This window comes from Arachis duranensis, unplaced genomic scaffold, assembly GCF_000817695.3.
Source record: "Arachis duranensis cultivar V14167 unplaced genomic scaffold, aradu.V14167.gnm2.J7QH unplaced_Scaffold_354585, whole genome shotgun sequence".
NCBI classification, from domain to species: domain Eukaryota; kingdom Viridiplantae; phylum Streptophyta; class Magnoliopsida; order Fabales; family Fabaceae; genus Arachis; species Arachis duranensis.
Window position 1 is genome coordinate 1,180,431 of NW_026264911.1, and position 25,543 is coordinate 1,205,973.

At 38.2% G+C, this 25,543-nt stretch overlaps 1 protein-coding gene across 1 annotated transcript; it reads left to right on the forward strand.

Annotated features, from left to right (window-relative positions):
• Nucleotides 1–23,353: 23,353 nt before the first annotated feature.
• On the forward strand, nt 23,354–24,626 carry LOC127744456 (uncharacterized). Its single transcript, XM_052256601.1, has 2 exons — nt 23,354–23,429; nt 24,061–24,626. Exons 1-2 carry the CDS (start codon nt 23,354–23,356, stop codon nt 24,624–24,626), a joined length of 642 nt encoding a protein of 213 aa, XP_052112561.1.
• The last annotated feature ends 917 nt before the right edge of the window (nt 24,627–25,543 follow it).

Consider the following 25,543-nt stretch of genomic DNA (forward strand, 5'->3'; position numbering starts at 1 on the left):
ATTTAAATTTTTTGCAACTCTCAACTCAATTTCTGTTAGCTCAAATAGCACATCTTTCCAACTAAAGTTGCTTGACCAATCAATCCCTATGCGATTCGACCTCACTCTATTGTGAGTTTTTACTTGATGACAATTCGGTATACTTGCCGAAGGGAAATTTGTTGAGAGACAAGTTTTTGTGCATCAAGTTTATGGCGCCGTTGCCAGGGATTGATTTTGTATTGACAATGATTAAGTTGAAAGTTCACTAGATTGAGTATTTTCTTTTGATTGTTTATTTTACTTGATCAATTACCTTTAGTTTCAGTTATTTCCTTCCTCATCCCCTCTCCCCTCTTTGTTTTCTTTTCCTTTGTTATTATTTACAATTCTGCTCACTACCCCACTAACTGTTTGATAAATTGCACCACTCATACTAACAGCCACTCTAACAAGAATAATCTCTTTATTTTACTTCTTGCTGTATGCTCTATTAGTTGTATGACAGGGAGAAGAAGCGGAGCTTCAACTTCCTTTGATTCGGAACCTGAGAGGACCTTCCTTAGATTAAGGAGGGAAGTAAGAGGGAAAAGAGTTGTTGGTGCTGAGGAAGAAGAAGAATACTTTGAAACAAACATGGAGGAGAACATGGAAAACAACCATGAAGGAGAAGCTCACAACCATGCCATAGAAGGCTCTGTGAATCATGCTGGGCAAGAGAGAAGAGTTCTAGGCTCTTACATCAATCCAAACCCAGAAAATTGTGGAAGCAGTATCCAGAAGCCAACCATACATGCCAATAACTTTGAATTAAAACCCCAGCTCATCACCCTTGTTCAGAACAATTGTTCATTCGGAGGGAGTGCCCAAGAAGACCCCAATCAACATCTAACCACCTTCCTAAGAATATGTGACACTGTGAAGTCTAATGGTGTTCATTCGGATGTCTATAGATTGCTTTTGTTCCCTTTTTCACTTAGGGACAAAGCATCTAAATGGCTGGAATCTTTCCCGAAGGAGAGTTTAACAAATTGGGAAGATGTGGTGAACAAATTTTTGACAAGATTCTATCCCCTCAAAGAATCAACAGGCTGAGAGCTGAGGTACAAACCTTTAGGAAACAAGATGGTGAAACTTTCTATGAGGCTTGGGAGAGGTTTAAGGACTTAACAAGAAGGTGCCCACTAGACATGTTCAATGAATGGGTTCAACTACACATCTTCTATGAAGATCTTTCCTACGAGTCAAAGAAGGCCGTGAACCATTCATCAGGGGGCTCTTTAAACAAGAAGAAGACAATTGAAGAGGCCATAAATGTCATTGAGACTGTAGCTTAAAATGACTACTTCTATGCTTCTGAAAGGAGTAACACTCGAGGAGTGATAGAGCTGAACCATATGGATGCACTGCTGGCTCAAAATATGATGATCACCAAGCAGTTAGCTGACCTTACTAAGAAGGTGGAAGAAAACCAAGTTGTAGCAGCCATCATTTCAGCACCAGCTCAAGAAGGAGTGAATGCAGGAGAAGAAGGTGACTGGGAACAAGCCAATTATGTTGGGAACTCACCCAGGCAGACCCATGATCCATACTCCAAAATTTACAATTCTGGCTGGAGAAACCACCCTAATTTTGGGTAGGGAAACTAACAAGACCAAGGCCAAGACTAGAGACGCCACAACCACAATCCCAACAATAATACAACTCCCCAACATCCCTCACATAGATCATATCAACACCCACCTAATCACCCTTCTCAATCTCCTAACCTCAACCCACCATCACCAACCGAAGATAGACTCTCCAGAATTGAGACTTTACTTGAAGACATATGTAAGGAATTCCAAGACAGTAAAGCTTTCCGGGAAGAGGTGCGATCCAATATGCAAAATCAAGATGCTGCCATCAAGAAACTTGAAACGCAAATTGGCTACTTATTCAAGCAAGCCCCTGGTCACAACATTGACAGCAACACTAATTCAACTCTAAGGGAGGAGTGTCAGGCCATCACCCTCAGAATCGGGAAGGAATTGAAGGAGACCTAGAAGAAACCACAAGAGAAGAAATCGGATGAAGAAGAAAAGGGACAAGAGGAAATTCAAGTCTCCACACCCAAGTCACATCAAGAGGGAGAAGTGCCAAAACTAAACTTTCCAAAAGCCCCATACCCTCAGCAATTGAAGAAGAAGGGAGAGAACAACCAATTCTCCAGATTTTTGGAAATCTTTAAGAAACTACAGATTAACATACCCTTTGCTGAAGCAATAGAGCAAATGCCACTCTATGCCAAGTTCTTAAAGGAATTGATGACCAAGAAGAGAAGCTGGAAGAACAACGAAATTGTGGTACTAACCGAAGAATGCAGTGCCATCATCCAGCATAAATTGCCCCAGAAATTGAAGGATTCTAGGAGCTTCCAAATTTCTTATATCATAGGGGAAATCATAGTGGAAAAGGCTTTATGTGATTTAGGAGCTAGCATAAATCTGATGTCCTTAGCAATGATGAAGAAAATGAGATTGAGGAGGCCAAACCAACAAGAATGGCCCTGCAACTAGCAGACTAATCATTCAAGTTTCCTCATGGAATAGTAGAAGACTTGTTGGTGAATGTGGGAGACTTTATCTTTCCAGCAGACTTTGTAGTGTTGGATATGGAGGAAGGAGCCAAGACTTCTATCATCTTAGGCAGGCTATTTTTAGCCACTGTCGGAGCCATCATTGATGTCCAAAAGGGTGAACTTGTCCGTAGACTACATGAAGAGTAAATGATATTCAATGTGTTCAAGGCCATGAGTTACCCACAGGATTCATAAGGAGAATGTATGAAGTTAGACTCGGTGGATACTGTAGTACAAGAGACTCTTGAAGAAGAAGAACTTAAGGGATTAACAAAAGAAGAGGAATCAGCATCAAGTGAAGAGGTTGCAACAGCTGAAACTCATGTTCAGGGCACACTAGAGGGGAAGGATGAAAGGAAAGAAGCACCCAAACTTGAACTAAAGGCACTGCCACCCACCCTCAAATATGCATATTTAGGAGAGAATGAAAGCTATCCAGTAATCATAAATTCAGCCCTCAGCCAAGAACAGGAGGAAGAGTTACTTCAGGTCTTACAAAAGCATAAGGATGCCATTAGATGGACACTTGCTAACTTGAAGGGAATTAGTTCGGCCATATGCATGTATAAAATACTATTGGAAGAGGATGCCAAACCTTTCATTTAATCCCAAAGGAGGCTGAATCCAGTTATGAAGGAAGTGGTATAGAAGGAAGTCATGAAGCTGTGACAGGGAGAAGTAATCTACCCAATTTCGGATAGCCCATGGGTCAGCCCCATCCAAGTGGTCCCCAAGAAAGGAGGAATCATTGTGGTACCCAATGAAAGGAATGAGCTAATCCCTACAAGAACTATCACAGGATGGAGGATGTGTATTGATTACAGAAAACTCAATGAAGCCACAAGAAAGGATCATTTCCCATTTCCCTTCATGGACCAGATGTTGGAAAGACTTGCAGGACACACATACTATTATTTTCTAGATGGTTATTCAGGATATAACCAACTAGTGGTTGATCCAAGAGACCAGGAGAAAACATCATTTACTTGCCCATATGGAGTGTTTGCCTATAGGCGCATGCCATTTGGGCTATGTAATGCGCCAACAACTTTTCAACGCTGCATGCTTTCCATCTTCTCGGATATGATAGAGAAGTTCATTAAAGTTTTCATGGATGACTTTTCAGTATTCGGAGATTCCTTTCCTAATTGCCTAAACCATCTTGCCTTGGTATTAAAAAGATGTCAAGAGACCAATTTGGTCTTGAATTGGGAAAAATGCCACTTTATGGTGACAGATGGAATAGTCCTTGGCCATAAAGTTTCTAACCAAGGTATTGAGGTAGACAGAAGTAAGGTGGAGCTAATTGAAAAATTACCTCCACCAAGTGATGTCAAGGCAATTAGGAGCTTTTTGGGAGCATGCTGGCTTCTACAGAAAGTTTATTAAAGATTTTTCAAAGATAGCCAAGCCCTTAAGCAATTTCCTTATGTCTGATACACCATTTATCTTTGATGAGAAGTGCATGCTTGCATTTGAAAACTTGAAAAAAAAGCTGTCCTTAGCTCCTATCATCACCCCACCTGATTGGAATTTGCCATTCGAACTGATGTGTGATGCATCTAATTTTGCGGTTGGGGCAGTGTTAGGACAGAGAAAAGAAAATTTGGTGCATGTCATATACTATGCCAGCAAGGTCCTCAATGACACTCAACGAAATTATACCACTACCGAAAAGGAGTTGCTGGCAATAGTTTTTGCATTTGACAAATTTAGATCATACCTCATTGGCTCTAAAGTGATTGTTTTCACTAATCATACAGCACTCAAATATCTATTCGCCAAACAGGAGTCAAAACCAAGACGAATCAGATGGATCTTATTGTTGTAGGAATTCAACATTGAGATTAGAGACAAAAAGGGTGTGGAGAACAAGGTAGCAGATCATCTATCTAGGATCCCTTGTGAGAAAGGTGCTACACATGATACAAGTGTAAATGAGTTCTTCCCAGATGAGCAGTTAATGTTGGTTCACAAGGCATCCTGGTTTGCAAATATTGCCAATTTTAAGGCAGCTGGCGACTTGCCTCCTGGAATCAACAAACATCAAAGAAGAAAACTCATTAATGATGCTAAATATTTCATTTGGGATGAGCCGCCATATCTCTTCATTAAGTGCTCAGATGGAATCCTCAGAAGGTGCATTTCAGAAGAAGAGGGATGAGAGGTCCTGTGGAGTTGCCATAGTTCTAGTTATGGAGGTTATTTTGGAGGAGAAAGAACTGCAGCAAAGGTACTGCAATGTGGGTTCTTCTGGCCCACTATCTTCAAGGATGCTAAGGAACTGGTAAAGAGCTGCGACGAGTGCCAGAGGGCTGGAAACTTGCCTAAGAAAAATGAGATGCCACAGCAATTTATTTTAGAACTCGAACTATTCGATGTTTGGGGGATCGACTTCATGGGACCATTCCCGACCTCATATTCGAACAAATATATTTTGGTGGCAGTGGACTATGTATCTAAGTGGGTGGAGGCCGTGGCAACCCCAACAAATGACAATAAGGTTGTCATAAACTTTCTTAGAAAGAATATCTTCAGCAGATTTGGAGTTCCACGAGCCCTCATCAGTGACGGAGGGAGTCATTTCTGCAATAGACCATTGGAAACCTTACTCCTAAGGTATGGGGTGAAGCATAAGGTTGCCACACCTTATCACCCCCAAACAAGTAGCCAAACCGAGATATCCAATAGAGAGTTAAAAAGGATCTTGGAAAAGACTGTGGGGGCATCAAGAAAGGACTGGGCGAAAAAGCTAGATGATGCTCTTTGAGCGTACAAGACAGCCTTCAAAACACCAATTGGTATGTTCCCATATCAACTGGTGTACAGAAAGGCCTGTCACTTACCATTAGAGTTGGAGAACAAAGCCTTTTGGGCTCTCAAGACACTAAACTTTGACAGCACTGCTGCTGGTGAAAAGAGGGTCTTGCAGCTGCAAGAACTGGAAGAGTTTAGGTCTCAAGCCTATGAAAACACCAAAATCTACAATGAAAAAGCAAAAAGGAGACATGATCTCAACCTGGCACCAAGAAGTTTCGAAGAAGGACAATATGTACTCCTCTACAACTCCAAGCTGAGACTCTTCCCGGAAAAACTCAAATCAAGGTGGTCCGGACCCTTTTTGGTCACAAAAGTCTCACCTTATGGACACATGGAAATCATGGAAGAAAGCTCAAGGAGGACATTCACTGTGAATGGACAAAGACTCAAAACACTACTTGGGCAGCATGGGGAAAGACACCAAACAGAAGTATAATCTCAACTAGAGAAGCCACCGTCGAGCTATCGACGTTAAAAAAGCGATTTGTTGGGAGGCAACCCAACCTGAGGTAGTTTCCTTTCATTATTGTCTCAATAATGGATTCAAGTAGAATTCACTGTATTGTGAGAAGCTAAGTCCCAAAACCATCCAAGGGTGAATGTGACACTCTTAGTTTGGTGTTCCACCAAAGACCCCACCTGAAGAGTGCAATGCAACCCTACGTTGATAAAGCATCTGCTCTAACAAACAGAGGAACTACTTGACAAATGTTTAATCCCTAATGCATAGTTTGCTTTTCTAATTCATAGTTATTTATTAATGAAAGCACATGAGGTTCTGCATGTATTCAAATTGTTGCATTAGGCAAAGAACTAAGTTTGGTGTTCTCACACCAAATTAAGTTCAGAAATTCACAAGCATACATGCATGCTAACCATTTTCCAAGTGCTTAGGGAAACAAGGAACTTCCAATAGTTTTATAGGAAGTCAATCAATCTCAGGAAGGAACCAGACATCATCATCCAAGGAAGACATCAAGAGGTTGTATTGAACTATCTCTGAGTGTAGTGCTTCAATTGAAAGTATGATTGAATATTATTCTCAGGGATATCCATATTCTGCTTGTTCTCTCCTTAGTCACATATAAGTGTGTTGGTCTAGGTCCCTGGCTTTCCATTTTCATCTTGCTTATATGTATGCTTGTCCTTTTAAGTCAATTAAAAAGAAAATGTTGTGAAAAACAAGAGTGGGTTTATCTTGTGAAGTGAGTTCTTAAGTTTGTGGTATGGTAAATAATAAGCTAAGTTGGTTCACCAACAAGGTAATTAGGCAATTATATGCTCTAAATCACATGCTTGGAACACATCCTTTTGAGACTAACCAAATAAAATGATCCTAATAAGAAAAGAGAAAGAACAACAAGAGTTTAAAAAGGAAAGGAAAACAATAAGAAATAAGGCATCTTGGCCAGTTTCACTGACCTTTTCTTTACTGTTTTAAGGTAGTTTCATGCATTTTCTTAGTAAATAAACAAGTTTTGGATGAAAATACACTTACACCTTGATTCAAGCAAACATTGTGAACTTTACATGATTTCATGAGAATTAGGCAAGAATTGAATGATATGATTGATGATGCATAATCTCATGACTTAGAACAGAGCTTTGATGCACCTTAATTGCTTGATTTCAGGACAAAGGAAGCAAGAAAGAGCCATGTTAGTTGTCACGTTAAGCTAATTAACGTAACCACTAACGTAGAATGGGGACAAGATTATAGCATTAATGAAAAAAGTGATCGTCAATAACGCCTTCGATGCCATCATAGCCCACGTTAGTTGCCATGTTAAGTACATTAACGTGGTAGCTAACGTGAAGGAAAAGAGGAGCTCCAACGTTAGTGGTAAAAGTGAATGCCACTAACGTTCCACAAAGGCACATTTAGTCACGCTAAGAGCCACATTAACCCAATAAACGTGAACTCTAACATGGGGGAGGAAGCAATCGCCAACGTTTGTGACACTCACCTTTGTCACTAACGTTGGAGATGGCAATCACCACCACGTTAGTAGTCACGTTAATCCAATTAACGTGAACTCTAACGTGGGAAGGAGGGCGTTTGGAACGTTAGTGACAAAGGTAAGTGTCACTAACGCTCTTGAAGCTTAGGCATGCCCACGTTAAAGGTCACGTTAGTTACACTAACGTGAACTCTAACGTAGGGAGAAGACCCAAAGAGCCAACGTTATTGAAAAAGGTGAACGCCAATAACATTTGCGAAGGACCAGGAGGCAACGTTAGTGGTCACGTTAGTGCCACTAACGTTGAAGTTAACGTGGATCACTAGTGGTTGGAACGTTAGTGGAAAAGGTGATCGTCACTAACGTTCTCGAACCCACATTCTCACTTAATGTTAACACCACTAACATCCTAACTAACGTCCATGCCTAACTCACACTTTTCTGTAAGCAAAGCTGTGCCCACTGAAAGTTGTAACGGCTTCAACTCAAGATTAAAGGCCCATATCCAAGACTTGAAGAACTAACTAGAAGATCAAGAAGAGTGGTACATATAGGAGTAGTTTTGAACTAGAAGGGAGCTTGGCAATTTGGAGAACTACACCTTGTATATTTACTTTTCTGTACTTTTCTAGTTACTGGAGAGAATGTACTCTTTTCTACCATTTTCCATTTCCAGAGCTATGAACAACTAAACCCCCTTTCATTGGGTTAGGGAGCTCTGTTGTAATTTGGTGGATCAATTATAGTTTACATTCTTCTTCCTCTTTATTTTCTCTTGATTTACTAGAAAGCTTTCGATCTTAATTCAATTGGTTAGTTGTCTTGGAAGAGAAACTCTCTATAATTGGATCTCCTCTGAGCCTTGGAAAAGGGATGAGGAGATCATGCTAGAAATGCTTTCTGATGTTGGACCAAATTGGTGTTTGGATGGATATAGTGACATGTAATCCTCCCAACACTTTGATTTGGAAATACATGTGGTATAATCAGTGACCATACTTCATCTCTTCCCATGAGCAATTAAATCAAGAAATTGGGCAATTGTTTGAGCTTAGAGATCAATGAATGCATTGATTGAGGAAGAGATGAAAATGAATTTGATCCGGAGAATGCAACATCTTCTAAGCCCAATGAATCCCCCATTTCTGATCTTACCTATTCTCTTTACTTTCTACAATTTATCTTCATGCTCATTTCCCCAAATCCCCATTTAAGATTCTACAATTTACTTTCTGCACTTTACTTTCCCGCTATTTAAATGTTTTGCAACTCTCAACTCAATTTCTGTTAGCTCAACTAGCACATCTTTCCAACTAAAGTTGCTTAACCAATCAATCCCTGTGGGATTCGACCTCACTCTATTGTGAGTTTTTACTTGACGACAATTCGGTATACTTGCCGAAGGAAAATTTATTGAGAGACAAGTTTTCGTCCATCAATGGTGCTTAGGAAGATTGGCCATCCTGAGGCCTGTTGGGAGTTCAATAAGGGGAAAAAAAGCTTCCCCCATCATTATCGCATGCTCTGACCTCACTCCCTAGTTGAGGATATGGCAGCAGATAGTCACAGATTATCTGTTGCCTAGCATCCACACCACCCACATCCGTGTCCGTGTTGTTGTTCTTATTTGTGCTATTCTGGAGGGTAAGAAGATAGCCGTTTTACCTTTGATTAGAGAGTTGATGTGGAAGGTAATCAGAAACAGAAATTCAACATTTTCTTTCCATTACTAGTTATGTGATTGGCCACGATAGTTAGAGTGGAGAGAAGGTGGGATGATGTTATGTTCAGGATTTTGAGCGGCCACCGGTTTTTTCCATTTGGGGAATAGGAAGAGTTGGCCAAGAAGACAACTAAGAAGAGGAAGACATTAGAGCCAGCATCATCATCAGGAACACCATCATCATCAGCACCTACACCTTCTACCCGACCTCTTTATGAGATAGTCCAAGAGCTTTTACAGTAAGTCTGCCACAATGAGTACTGTAATGCATGGCGTTTTCAGTGGTTGGCGGTGAAGCTTGAGGGATGAGACCCTAGCCTGTCCCCTACGGATTCACCCAAGCCAACGGTGGAGGAGAAGGATGCCGAGGATGAAGAGCTTGAGCCTACATTGGATATGGTGCTATACGAGTAGCCAGAGACCCCGTAGCCACCAGCTGTAGGTAGAAATTCCTAGAGCCTTCCATTTTCCATATTATCATCTAGGCATGGAGGACCGTGCAACGCTTAAGTGTGGGGGAAGATTCGCAACTTTTGGGGTGTAAATTCCTTTTTCGAACACTTTGCACTCTCTTTTGTTTTTAGTTGTTACGATTTTGTGGATATTTATTAGTATTTTTGACTTTTGCACTACACACTATTGTTTTGGTTGATTGTATATATCTTAGTTTATTTCAAGTTTCATTTTTAGTATTGCATTTCATTTTTACATGGTATATATGATATAGATATTAGTTGTGATTGGATGTTGTGAATAGTAGATAACATCTAGTTTATTTTGTCCTAATTATTCATGATGATTTTTGGATTGTGGAAATTAGGAAAAGAGCTAGGAATTTTGAATTGCATCCAACACATCATACAAATATACTTAGGGAATAAACATGGAAAAAATAACAAAAATTTCTAAGAAAAGTTTTTTTAGGGCATTCTATTGTTTTGATTAAGAAAATTCTTTTAAACTTGCTTGAATTATTTTGTGGAACATAAAAAAGAGTTAGAACAAGACACCAATTGAGATTTGAACTTTTAATGTGTGGTTGCCTATTTTAACCACAATCCTTATTCTTATGTGTGCTATGCTCCTTCTATGATTGTGATCTTAGATTTGCTTAATTCTTTATTTCTAATGTTTGATGTTTAAATGCGTTTAGAATGATTGAGGCCACTATTTCAACTAAAGCTCACTAACCTATATAGCCAAACCCTTATATCTACCATTGTGAGCCACTTTTGAGCTTTTTAATCCCTTTTTGTTCTAATTATTACCACATCACTAACCCTAAGAAAAAGACCATTAATGTCCTTGAATTTCATCCTTGATTAGCTTAGGTTGAGGTGTGTTTATCATTTAAGTGTGAGGAAAGTTTTTGGGAAACATTGGTAGACGAAATAAATATTTTATTTTGGGTATTCAATGAAAAATTTTGGAAAAATGGGTGCACATTCATGTTTTAATTGCTTTAATCATATGCATTTGTCTTTTGTATATATATTTTATTGAAGAAAGAAAAGAAAAAGAAATATAAAAAAATATAACAACAAAAAGGGGACAAAGGTTACCCCAAAGAAAAGAAAGAAAAAATGAATAAAGAATGCATATGTGGATTTGAATGGAAAAAAATGCATGAATGTGTGTAAAAAGAGAGTAATGGGTAGTTAGAATGCATATTCATCCTACCTTAACCCTAACCCCATTTCAACCCTAAGAAGTCCTTATGATATTTGTATGCATGCATCAAATACTTGTTGATTGTTAGATGAAGAGTAAATCCTAGAAAGCATGATTAGAGGATACTTGAGTTAATCAACTAATGAGAAAGAATTACGCCGGTTCGGATTTTCTCAATAGAAAATAGTTATTTCGTTGCAAGTATAGACCAAACCAGCAATTAACTCTCAAGATCAAAGTTTAAATTCAAAGGTTTGTCATAATTAACACCAAATAACTGGGAGTTTGAAGTCCCGGATCGTCCCCCTCGGACTATGCAAATTAGATGTCATACTCATGGTTGTGAAGAAAGGGGGTTTTGAAGTATAGAGCAGAAAATGTAAAAGAACTAAGGAATAAAATAACTAACAAATAATCAAAAAAAGGAAATTAATGCAATAAAAAGGAAACAAGATCAAAACTTAGTGAAAATGCTATAAACGCATAAAAGAGCCTTAACTTGGGAATGAGAATTAAGGCATGCTATCATCGTCATAACCACAACTCTGGCAATTATGATGAGTAAATCTCGCTTCGTCAACCCTTAACATCGAGGAGTAAGTCAAGCAAGCATAATTGACCTTAAGTCCTAGCTAACTTACTAATTACTTAGTAAAAAACTAGCGTCAATGGAAATAAGAATCAACTAACAACCTAAGAATTACCACTAAATGTCAAGACATTATGGCTCTAGTATCCTTGGAACTCATTTCCCAAGCCAAGGTGTGAAAACCTACTCAAAATTAACAAGTGGCATTTTCACAAACACTTGGTGGGCATAAAAGTAAAACATAGAAAATTGCAAAAGACAATGAAAACTATAACTAAACTATTCACAATATCAACGATAGAAACTCAATTAAGCATATAGAAATAATAAAACATCAGGAAAAAATTCAAGAAATCAAAATTGCATATACTAACAAAATAACTTGAACTATAAGAAAAGTGTAACAAAAGTAGTGTAATTAAAGAGGGAATTAAAGAGTACTGATGTACCACTATTTCGGGGTACATGTTGTGCTTAATTGAGTGGATTTTATCCACTATTCTCACACTTATTCATGAAAATTGCATATTTTATATTTTCCTTCCTGATTTTGTACTATGATTAGAAACATGCTTCTTTGACCTTAATTTTGCTAATTTTAATCCTCTCTTATTACCATTCGATTCATTGATATGTGTGTTAAGTGATTTCAGGGTTTATAGGGCAGGAATGACTTGGAGAACGGAAAGGAAGCTTGCAAAAATGGAAGGAAAGCAAAGAAACAAATAAGCTGACTGGCAAGAAGCGATGCGAATGCGCACCTGGCGCGCATGCGCACATTAGCACACTCAGACATCGATGCGCACGCGCCCTTGGCGTGTACGCGCAACAGGCAAAGAGGACAATCGACCTACACGCGCACCTGGCACGGATGTGTGACATGCGCGATGTACAGCGGTTGCAGAAAAATGCTGGGGGTGATTTCTGGACTGTTTCTGGCCCAGTTTCAAGCCTGAAAAAACATAGATTAGAGGCTGGGAGTGGAGCAGAATCAAGAGAATCACTTCTCATTCACATAATTTTAGGTTTTAGATGTAGTTTTCTAGAAAGAGAGGCTCTTTCCTCTCTCTAAGTTCTAGGATTCTCTTAGTTTTAGGTTTATTTCTTCATCAAATTCAGGTTCAATGTTCTTTTAATTTAGTTTCTCTTCTACTCTCATGTTAGATTTGATTTTCTATTTAATGCAATTTGAGGTATTTCATATTTATGATTATTTTCTTCAATTTAGGATATTGATGCTTTTAATTAACTGTTTGGATTTAATATTCTCGCATTAATTTTCTATTTTTTATTTTGTGCCTTCCAAGTGTTTCACAAAATACTTGGGAGGATCTCAAATTAGAATTTTATGTTCTTGGCTTGGGATGGTTTAGGAACTCTTGAGTTACTAATGTCCAAGGAATTCATGATTGGGAGCCATTAACTCTAGTTCTCACTAATTGAATTGGTGGAGAGCTAGGACTTATAGACTTGGATTGATATAGCTCATTTAACTTTCCTTTCTATTGGTTAGAGGATGATTTAATTGGATTTATCCTTGCCGATTCTCATGTTGTGGTTAGCGATAAGGATAGATATCTTTGACCACCAAACCTTGCCAAGAGCTTTTCTAGTCATTTGATTTCCCTTTGCAATTTACTTTTCTTGTTTCCTTATTCAAAAACCCCAAAATATATCTTTACATAACCAACTATAAGAATACTTCCCTGCAATTCCTTGAGAGACGACCCATGGTTTGAATACTTCGGTTATTACTTTTTAGGGGTTTTGTTACATGTGACAAACAATCTTTTGCATGAAAGGATTCTTGTTGGTTTAGAAGCCATACTTTCAACGAGAGCTTTATTTGTGAATTCTAAACCACACTAAAATCCGTTCGTCAAAATGGCGCTGTTGCTTGGGAATTACAAATGTGTGCGTTATTATAAGTTATTGTGAATATTGTGAATAATTTTGCTTTTTCATTCCTTTTTTAGTGTTTCTAATTTTAGGAGTTTATTCTCATTAATTTTATTAGTTTTCATTTTTATTAGCTACTATGAATTCTCCCCCTTTTGGCTATGAGTCTGGTTACCATTGTGTTACAGGAAAAGGAGATTACAATGAGAACATACATCAAGGTTGGAACAACCAAAGATGGGAGGCACCACAAGGATTTGATCAACCCTCTTGGTTACAAACTCCTCCAATGTGTTACAAGCAACAACCACTCTGTTATGCATATCAAGGCAATGATTATGGTGGACCTTTCCATGATAATTGATGCCAGGGCATTTTGGTCAGTTTCACTAGACTTTTCTTTATTTTTTTAGATAGTTTCATGCATTTTCTTAGGTAATAAGCATGTTTTGGATGAATATACACTTGCATCTTGATTCAAGCAAACATTGTGAACTTTACATGATTTCATGAGAATAATGCATGAATTGAATGCCAATTTATATAGTGCAAGATCTTATGACCTAGAACAAAGCTTTGATGCACCTTGTTTGTTTGATTTCAGGACAAAGGAAGCATAGAATAACCATGTTAGCAGCCACGTTAGTATCACTAACATGGAAAGGGAGCAAGCTTACAACGTTAGTGGTATAGCTATCATGACTAACGCCCTCGAAAGCCATCACAGCGCACGTTAGTTGCCATGTTAGTTACATTAACATGGGAACCAATATAGAAAGAGAAGGAAACTCCAACATTAGTGGTGAAATTAACACCACTAACGTTGCAAAGGCCAAAAACATCCACGTTAAGAGCCACATTAATGCCATTAACGTGAGCTCTAACGTGGAGCAATAAAGGATGGCCAACGTTAGTGATACTAACTTTGTCACTAACGCTGGATCAGGCCAAGTTCACCTACGTTAGTGGCCACGTTAATGCGACTAACGTAAGAGTTAACGTGGAGCAAGGAATGAGGAGCCAACGTTAGTGACACTAACTTTGTCACTAATGCTGGAGATGGCAACATACCCACGTTAGTGGCCACGTTAATGCAATTAACGTGAGCACTAACGCGGAAGAGGGGGCATTTTGTAGCGTTAATGACAAAGTTAGTGTCACTAACGCCCTTGATAAACCCCATTTGTAGGGTTTATCTTGTATCAATTTTAGGAGATTGTAACACCTTTTACCCACATTTATTGAATGAATTAGCATGATTTTGTGATTGTCTCATTATCTGTGCTTAGATGTGAAAATATTCTTTTTAGACCTTTAACTTGATGATTTCAATCTCCCTTTGATTCCACTAGATGCCTTGTTGTGTTTGTTAGTGATTTCAGATTGAAAAGGCTAGGAATGCATCAAAGGAGTAAAGAGGAAAGCATGTAAAGTGGAGAAATCATGAAAAGTCAAAGAAGTTGAACTCGCCCATGGACGCGCGCGCGCACCTAACGCTTACGCGCACCTTGCGAATCACCCCATGGACACGTACGTGTGCTGTACGCGTACGTGTCGGTGCTGGTTTATGATTTTTTAATAAAAATATGGCCAGCGAATTCTGAAGGGTTGTGGGGCCCAATCCCAACCAACTTTGGCGCCAAAGATGCTATTTAAAGCCAAGGATTGAAGAGCAAAGGAACTTTTGATCATTCACACTCATTAGGATTAGTTAGAGTTAGTTTCTAGAGAGAGAAGCTCTCACTTCTCTCTAGGATTAGGATTAGGATTAGGTTTAGTTCTCAAATCTAGGTTTTCATTCACTCTTTCTTCTACTTCTACTCTTCAATTCTTTGTTGTTACATTCATTCTTCTTCCATTCTTTGTTGTAATCTCTTTTATGTTGTTCTTGTGTTTTGTTGTAGATATAATTTTGTTTCTTCTACTCTCTTTCAATTCAATCAAGGTAATTCATAATAAATGTGTTTCTTTTGATTGTTGTTGTTAATTCTTTTCAATAATTGTTGTTAGATTCTATTCTTGTTATCAATTTACTATGCTTTTCTTTTGTACCTTCCAAGTGTTTCATGAAATGCTTTGTTGGGTTTTAGTGTAGGTTTTGTTCCTCTTGGCCTTGGTTGAGTAATTAGTGACTCTTGAGTTATCTAATTCCTTAGTTGATTGATAATTAGAAGTTGCTAATTGATTTGAATGCCACTAAAGCTAGTCTTTCCTTTAGGAGTTGATTAGGACTTGAGGAATCAAATTCATTCATCCACTTGACTTTCCTCCATGGTTAGAGGTTAACTAAGTGGGAGTAATGGACAATTTGTTATCACAATTAAGGAGGATAACTAGGATAGGACTTCTAGTTCTCATATATTGCCAAGAGCTTTGTTAGTTGTTAGTTTATTTTCTTTTCCATTTATATTTCTTGTCTAAAATCTCAAAAACCCCAAAATAACTCACAACCAATAACAAGACACTTTATTGTAATTCCTAGGGAGAACGACCCGAGGTTCCAATACTTCGGTTTATAAATTTAGGGGTTTGTTTTAGTGACAAACAACTTTCTGTATAAAAAGATTATTGTTTGGTTTAGGAACTATACTTGCAACGAGAATTCATTTGTGAAATTCTAAACCATAAAAAATCCAATCATCAAAATGTTGCCGTTGCCGGGGAATTGCAATGGTGTTATGTTATTGGTTATTGTACATATGTGAATAGTGTGAATATCTTGCTTTTTTGCTTTGTTTGCTAGTTGTAGAATTTTGTTTCTCTTGTTTTCTATTAGCTTTTGATTTTTGTTTTCTCTTTTCATCATGAATTCTCACTTTGGCTATGAGTGTGATTACAACTATGTTGTAGGAAATGGAGATTACAATGAAGAAATGTATCAAGGATGGGATAACCAAAGGTGGGAGGAGCCATATGCATATGAGCAATCCTCTTGGCAACAACCTCCACCAATGCACTATGAAGAAGAGCCATTCTATGATGCATACCAATCCAATGGCTATGGTGAATATCCTTGTGATTTTCAAGAACCACCACCATATGCCTATGAATCATATCCTCAACATGAACCTCAACCACACTCACAAGCCTATTTCACCAAACACCTTCATATGACCCTAATCCATATCCATCCTACCAACAACCATATGAGCCATATGAGCCACACATAGAACCGCTCCCATTCCAACCTCAATACTTCCAAGAACCACCTTCAATAAATGAAAATTTTTAACCACAAGATGAATTCTACCTTCCACTACAACCTCACATGGAAGAATATTCATGTCCATCGATCCAAGAGCCATATGATCCCTATCATGATATCCAAGCGGAAAAAGAGTCAAGGGATCATCTCAAGGAAGCATTGGATCAATTTCAAGCAACCATGGAGCATGTTGTGCAACAAGTCGAAAAAGTGGAGAATGATGAACCACCTTCCTATTATGAACCCTTCCCCCACTATGATGAACCCTTCCATCCACCCCAACATCTAATGGATGAAATCTTCGGTATTCTTTTTCAAGGACAAGAGGAGATGACAAGGGATACGCAACAATTCATGACCACCATTAATGTGGTGGTAAACCGGCTAGCATCCCAACTTTTGGACACTCAAGGAACTCCCATGGCTACATGTGGAGAATCAAAAGAAGAGCATAGCATGAAGGAGAGATTGGAAACTCCGGTGGAAAAAGAGGAATGCTACTTTGTGTTAGAATAATTGGAGGAACCCATGACTATTGAAGAAGACGAAGAAGTGGTTGAAGACTTAGGAGATGCGGAGCCTCCATGGGAACATAGAGTTGAGGAAAACCCCCCAAGAAGATTGAAGTTGATGTTGAGGAGGAATGTGCACAACCTCCAAGGCATATCCCTTATGAAGACTTGGAAGGAGTGGAGCAAGATTTGAGTTCCCTTGGTGATGAAGATCAAGCATCAAATCCTAGTGGTGAAGAATCCTTTGAAATTGAAAAACCTTTTCCCGATAAAGAAGAGAGCGATGTGGAGGTAGATTTTTCTCAACCTCCCATCTATGATTTGAGTGATAGAGAAGAGTTAGATGAAATTGATGAACAAAGGATTGAATTTGAAAAATCTTGTGAAGAGGTGGAAGTCCTTAAAAAAAGAAGGACGGGAGTTGAGTACGCTTTATCAAAATCCTTAGAAGCTTCTTTGCCTAGGTTGTCATCTATTCCTTCACTTGAGTGGGTAAAACTCATTTCTATTAGCTTTATTACCCCACTTGAGTATAGTTTGCTCGAAATGAATGGTCAACTTAGGATGATTTGTGGGATAAAGCGTAAGAGAAAAATGTTTAGCGGATGGCGTTGCAAAGCAAGGCTCATTTTGGTTGATACTTCAAGGCTTGGATGCAAGGGTTGGGCTAGTGCTCAATTGAATGGGTCTAAAAGGAGAGTTTGGTATTACCTTGAGAATTCCTCTTGCTTACCACCCGGATGGATTAATGATGACCAACCTCAAGACGGGTGTGAAAATAAAGTTTGGGATCTCGGATTAGAAAAAGAGGATCAACTTCGGGAGCCCCAAGCTTGTGAAGAACTCCATCAACACTTGGCTCAATCCATGAGAAATCTTGGGGCACAATGGAGAACCAAGCATTGGTGGGAGTTCCAATATGAATTCAAGCACAAGCCACCTTGAGAGGAGCTCCCCATAAGTCCAACTTAAGGACAATAAACAAAAGTGCTAGGTGGGAGACACCCCACCATGGTAAATTCTTTTCATTTTTCTCTTTTGTAAATATTGGTAATTAGGTCAATTTCATGTTTAGATTAGTTGGTTGAGTATATTTGGTAGTATAATATGTTAAATAAGGTTTTAAGGTGTTTTGGTAGCTGTTTGGAGGTTTGGAATGCTTGGATTGGTGCAAAAACATAGAAAAAAATTTTTGAAAAATAGAGCACCATCCACGCATACGCGCACTGCACGCGTACGCGTGCATCAAGCATTTTTGACCATCCACGCACGTGCGCCATGCATTCGTATGCGTGGATTGAGAAGTTCCACCTTCCATACATTGACCTGAGAGTTATGCCCGCACTGTGCGCGCATTGTGCCCGAGGCACAAACCAACTCGCGCATACGCGCACATGTCGCATATGCCCCACTCTCGAAATAAACCATCTGCGCGCGCGCACCATGCACTTGTACGCGTGGATGTCCTTCCTTCAAACCACATTTCTTTTCTTCTCCTCTTTCAATTTCTTTCCTTCTCCTTTCTTCTTCCCTTCTCCTACCCCTCATCCACCACTCCCAAACAGTATTGATAACCATTTATTTTAGTTAACCAATTAGTTAGTTAGTTAGTTAATTATTTAGTTTTAGTTAGTTTTCATTTCATTTTCTCTTTTTCATTACAAGTGTTGGATTATTACTTTTGTTGACATATATTGCTGCCTATTCCTAATTGCATGCTATCTTAGCATAATTGTTTTTTGATATTCATTGTTGGATTCTATTGTCGAGGTTATATTTTGCTACTTGGTTTCGATTTTTTCATGCTTACCTTTTAAGAATTCCAAGTGATGAGAAATTCCAACAAGCATGTTTAATCTTTTTGAATTGCATGATTTGGCCACCATGTGATTTGAAATCTCGCCCTGATTGGGCAATTTTTTGATGGATGTTGAGCATTTACCTTAATGCATTGTGTTCATGATTACATGCATCCATATATGTTTGACTTGAATGCTTTCACGCTACTTTAATGCTTATTTTACCTTACATGTTTACTTAAAGCATCTCAAGCACACTAGGATAAGTGATGTGCATGCTTCTTTTGTGACATGACTTTTATGCTAATGTGTGTTCTAAACTACGCAATTTAGAATTCACATACCTAATATTTCTTAATGTCACACTAATCCACTCACCTCATTCTAGTGATCATTACCTCATTCCAATAATTATGCTTCCTTGCTTTTGTCCCTTCTTATCTTATGGTGTTGTTTTCTATTTTTCACGAACAATGCACCACAAGCAATAACGGAAGCAAGACTAAGAACACGCAGCATCGGTTGACCTACCAGCTGAAGATAGCAATCCGGAGCGTCGTCGTCCCCCTTGCTCATCTTTGAATGCACCAAGGACGGTGCAAACTTTTAATTGTGGGGAGGTCGTCCGACCGGTCCGCGATTTTGGGTGACAAGTTTCTAATTCCAACACTTTTGCATTTCATTTTGGGTTTTTAGGATTTTTACTTTCATTTTCCTATTGTTGCATATGTATACACAATAAGCTTAGTCAAAATAATGAAATTTTTCAAGGATTTCTATCTATAGGGCACCAATTGATTTGAGTGAAAACTTTTCATAGAACTTGCTTTAATTATATATATATTTTGGATCATGTTTTTAAGCTAAGAACACAAGCAAGTGAGATTTGAGCCTAATGGTGTGGTTACATCTTATAACCACTTATGTTCCCTTCTTGTGTGCATTATTCTCTTTCTATGATTGTAATCCTTGATTTATTTGATTATTTATGTCCATTATTTTGTGTATTCATGCATTTATATGATTGAGGCCATCATTTCATTAGCTCACTTACCCAAAAAGCCTTACCTTTTATCAACCTTTGTTAGCCAACTTTGAGCCTATGGTTAACCCACTTTGTTCTTTAATTTAGCACATTACAAGCCTTAAAGCGGAAAACAAATAAATGTCCTTAATTTGGATCTTTGATTCGCTTAGGCTAGTGTGTGTGAGTATCATTCAAGTGTGGGAATCTTGGGACATTGGGGGAATAAAAGGGTAGTTTTGTATTTTTATTGAAATTATTGGGAATTGGGTACATGCTCATGTATTGATAAAATGTATAGACCTTATGCATTGATATTTTTGTATATAATTTGAAAGAAAAGAATGAGAAAAGAAAAACAAAAGAAAAAGAAAAGAAAAAGAAAAAAATAATATGGAAAAGAAAAGAAAAAAATAATAGAAAAAGAAAGAAATAAAAAAAGGGGACAAAATGCCCCAAAGCGAAGCTCAATAAGATCAATGCATAAGTGTTGTGAAATGAAAAGGAAATGCACGAGTATGTGAAAAAGTGAGGAAAATGGGTAGTTAGGTTAGAACTTAATTGTATAGGATGTCATAGGTTAGGTGGGAAGTTTAAGCTTATCAAAGATTCAAATTTCAAGCTCACTTGACCAAATATGCATCCTACCTTAACCCTAGCCCCATTACAACCAATGAAAAGACCTCATGATATGTGTATGAATGCATGAAATGTATGTTGATTGTTAGAAGAAAAATAAATCTTGGAAAGCATGATTAGGGGAGAATTGAGTGAATCAACCCTAAACACTTGAGCGAATAGAGTGTAAACACTACCGGTGAGGGTTCGATTGCTCAATTACATGTTTCCACCTACACTCATCAACTTTCATGCAAGTTTGTAAAAATATTTAATAACTCAACCCAATTGTGGATTACACTTGCTAGTCCTTAGCCCATGTGCATATATGCTTCTTGGGAATTGATCTATTTTGACCAAGCAATTGCATTCATTTAGATAGTTGCATTTAGATAGGTTACACATAGTTTAGTTCCATTGAATAAATGCCATACCTTTACTTCATTCTTGGTTTAAGCATGAGGACATGCTTGGTTTAAGTGTGGGGAGGTTGATAAACCCCATTTGTAGGGTTTATCTTGTATTGATTTTCGGAGATTTTAACACCTTTTACCCACTTTTATTCAATGAATTAGCATGATTTTGTGATTGTCTCATTATCTATGCTTAGATGTGAAAACATGCATTTTAGAACTTCAACTTGATGATTTTAATCTCCCTTTGATTCTACTAGATGCCTTGATGTGTTTATTAGGGATTTTAGATTGAAAAGGCTAGGAATGGATCAAAAGAGTAAAGAGGAAAGCATGTAAAGTGGAAAAATCATGAAAAGTCAAAGAAGTTGAACTCGCCCATGGACGCGCGCGCGCACCTAGCGCTTATGCGAACCTTGCGAATCACCCCATGGACGCGTACGTGTGCTGTGCGCGTACTGTAACGGCCTAGCCCCGAAGAAACGGCACTTTTTCGGGATCAAACGGAATTTTTACATAATTTTTAGGAATTTCTATGCATATAAGCACCTCGACTGCACAGGTGCTGCGTCATCAAGCTGCTGAGTCAGCAGCTTGATTGCACAGGACACCTCTCCTAATCTAAGAAGGCACGTCGCGAAGAGTTGCGTTTTTAAGCCACTTCGGGCCCGAATTTCAAAATTCTGATTTCCGTGGTTAGTCTCTATGTGACGAGCCGGTCACGAATTTCGAGAGAAAAATTATATTAATATAATATTCATATATTATTATTTTATTCTGAATATTATATTATTATCTTCTCTACTGTGATTAATGTTGATCTATGTTTAGTAATATAATAACTGAGTTAGAAATCTACTGGTAACGGATAGTACCGGCATTCTTAGATGAACTTAGCACTGCTAATGCTTCATCATATATCTTTTATTCTTATGATTATCCAGTTACTAGTGTCATTTACACTAAGTAACTTAATGTTTATCCATTAGCAGTGTAATTACTTAAGTTCTAATACATCTAGCTTTAGTAATTATCCTTTTCTGAGATATTTTGACAAGTAACTTTTGGATAATCATCATCCAAAAGCCACGGCCTCCCTTGGACAGCTTGGCTATCATTTTTGTTCTTGGAAAAGCTTAGAACACCATGAAAGAAAACCATGAAACTTCCATGAACACCTGAGCTTCTTTCTCCGTTCTTTCTCAAACCGGAACCCCAATCCAAAATCTAATCTTACCAAAGTGTTCACCTCTTCCTCCTCTTCATTTCTATGTCACTTTTCATGGAGTAAATCAATGTATGAAGGCTGCTCCTCCTCCTTGAGGGTTCGGCCATGGTGGTTCCTTAAGCTAATGATGTTTTCTTCATGTTTTCTCTTAGGATCTCTTATTCAATCACCAAAAGCTCCAAAAAACGTGATTTCTAGTTACCTTAAGGTGAGGAAAACCTTCTTTTCATCATCATGAAGCTTCAGCCTTCATGGTTCATAAGATTCTAAAGTTGTTGTTGATGTTAAAATAGGCGTAAAAGTGCTTCTAGAAGCTTGTTTTTGGTTCAACTTTTAGCAGCAGCAAAGGAGGTAAAGTTTGGTAAATTAATCAATGGTTGGCTGTGTTCTTGAAGTGTTAAATCAGATCTTGTTGCTTGAGGTTTGATTTTGGGTGTTTGTGTGATGGTTTGATCATGAAATCTTGTTGTTTAATGCTTGAAAATCATGTTTATAATGGTTTTGAAGTGGGTGTTGGTGCTGCTGGAAAACGTGACATTCCAGCCATGAAAACCATGATTTTTGATGCTTATTTGATGTGCATTTAATGGCTGAAAAGTTTCTCTTTGGTTTGATAAAAATCGGGTTCAAATCGGTTTCCGAAAAGATTGAAAAACTAGCTGAAAATCAAGCAGAAATCTGATGAACTTTTGGAAAAATGTTTTTGGTTTTTGGAAGAACATGAAAAAGTGTATTCATGGAGTTTTGGGGTCAAAATGCAATTATTAAAAAGTTTGGGGTTGAAAATTAATTAATCAAAAGTTGAGGGGCCAAAGTGCAATTATTAAAAGTTATAGGGGTCAGAGTGCAATTTCCAAGAAGTTTGGGGGTCAAAATGCAATTTTTGAAAGTTAAATAAAATATTATTATTTTAATAATCAAATATTAATATATTATTTTATTAATAATATTATTTTAATAATAATATTATTTAATTAATAATAATAAAATATTGATAAAAAGACAGTTTTTCCTAAAAGCCTCAGGAAGGCAGTTTTGAGTCCAGAATTCTCTAATTTCCTTTACTAAACACCTAAGAAGAGGTATAAGAGAAGATATAGAGGTATATGAGGTAAAGAGACAAGATTTTGAAACCTGTGTTTATGTTAAAAAGAAAAGGAGTTAAAAGTGATATAGCTGTGTACCTGACCTTACAGAGTAAACAGAGAATTGTAAAATGAGCTTTCTGTGATGTTGTAATGCTTGATTTATAATGATTGCTAAGTGATGGAAAGTATGGTCATATGTGAATTATGAGCCTTCGGGCAATGCTTGTGAATGTTGTGCGGGGACGCCCGTATTGTGATGTTGCTTCCCAGACAGGCTGCGGTAGAGTAGTACCAGCCCTGCAAGCTGAATGCTTGGTAGAGGCCTGACTCGCATACCTGTGGTATATTGAGACCTGAGCAAATACCAGCCCTGCAAGTCGAGAGCACTTGGTAGAGGGTATGCAGTACTTAATCTGGGATTAAGTTCTGGGAAGGCCCTATCTAACTTGGAGGGTCGGATTGCGTCGGGTGCGGGTCGAAACCGACAAATGAGCTCATTACCTGCAGTAGGGACAGACATGCATCATACTTGTTTGTGCATTATTTATTCCTTATCTTCTTGTGTTCTTGTTCTATTCCTTGTTTGTTTGAGCATAACCGTGTGATTGCATATTAATGTGTGAACGTGCATTTACTTCCTATTTTCTCTCTTGTTCATGTGTTAGTTTATGTTGCTGTTATGTACATATTACTCTACATTTATTTATACTTCTATGACCACGGACATTATAAATGAACTTAACTGTATACCCTGACCTTACTAAGAACTCCTCAGTTCTTACCCCTTACACCTCTACAGATGGACACATGAGTCCTATTCTACGAGATTGATCCACCGTACATCCACGAGGACCCGGTGCGCGACGAGTATTACATCTACTGTGCGGTACCTCATATCGGTAATTATGTAGTTCATGGTAGACCTTTCCAGTACCCTATTAGGACAGCATACTTTAATCCTGATGCACCTTATGATTTTCCTTTATCTTGGTTACACCCCGGCGGACCTGGGATACCTCATCCTGAGGAGAAGATGCCACCTCCACCTGACTATCCTCCTCCACCTGAACCTCCTCTACCTGATGAGCCTATACCTGCCCAGCCTATCCATGAGTTACCTCCTGCACCTTTTGTCCTTGATGAGTGGGGTGTTCCTATGTTGCCACCCGAGCTTGATCCTTTACCTGAGCAGATCGAGCCTCCTGTCTTTGATGAGCAGCAGGGACATGAGTATGATCAGATCATGGAGGTGCCACCTCCTTCTCCCGACTGTATTTTGTTTGGTAGCTATCCTTTTATGGTTCCTGTGGCCAACAGTGGTTCCTCTGCTATCACTCCGGCAGAAGAAGAGGACGAGGAAGAAGAAGATCCAGAGGAAGATCCTAACTTCATAGTTATCTCCTCTGACAGCGATGACGATGAGCCAGGCGAGGCATCGGCAGGCGAGCATCACCATTCGCCCCGTGGTTTTCCGTGAGGTACTCTGGACTAGGATTGAGGAGATTTTTTGAGACGCCTAGTCTAACTTCAGTAGATTAGAGTGTCTCCCTCACTTTTGTTAGCATGATTAGAGGGAATAGGCATATCATAGAGTTAGGCTAGCCTGGGTGCCAGCTTAGGGGCTTTGGTCAGGCCAGGCCCTGGGGCGTCTTATGTACATATATGTACATACTATATGAGTCACTGACCTAGGGGTGCTGTACTATAGCTATATGCTTATATAACTGAGCCACTTCTATAACATGATGTATATTATAGTGTGTTACTCCATATTCTGTTATCTTTTGTTTTATGTATGTGAATGTTTAATTATCCCTTGATATATGGAGGGTATGCGACTTTAAATTATTCTTATTTTAAAAAAAAAATTACTTGTAAAATTTGCGGTGTTTTAACAACGTACAGGCTTATATTTATTAATTAATAATACAGAAAAGGAAAAACAAGTTGGTAACATTCAATTTTTAGTATGATCTAGATATGCTAGAAGTTGGGTCGTTACATGTACGCGTCGGTGCTGGTTTATGATTTTTTAATGAAAACATGGCCAGCAAATTCAGAAGGGTTGTGGGGCCCAATCCCAACCAACATTGGCACAAAAGATGCTATTTAAAGCCAAGGATTGAAGAGCAAAGGGACTTTTGATCATTCACACTCGTTAGGATTAGTTAGAGTTAGTTTTTAGAGAGAGAAGCTCTCACTTCTCTCTAGGATTAGGATTAGGATTAGGTTTAGTTCTTAGATCTAGGTTTTCATTCACTCTTTCTTCTACTTCTACTCTTCAATTCTTTGTTGTTACATTCATTCTTCTTCCATTCTTTTGTTGTAATATCTTTTATGTTGTTCTTGTGTTTTGTTGTAGATATACTTTTGTTTCTTCTACTCTCTTTCAAT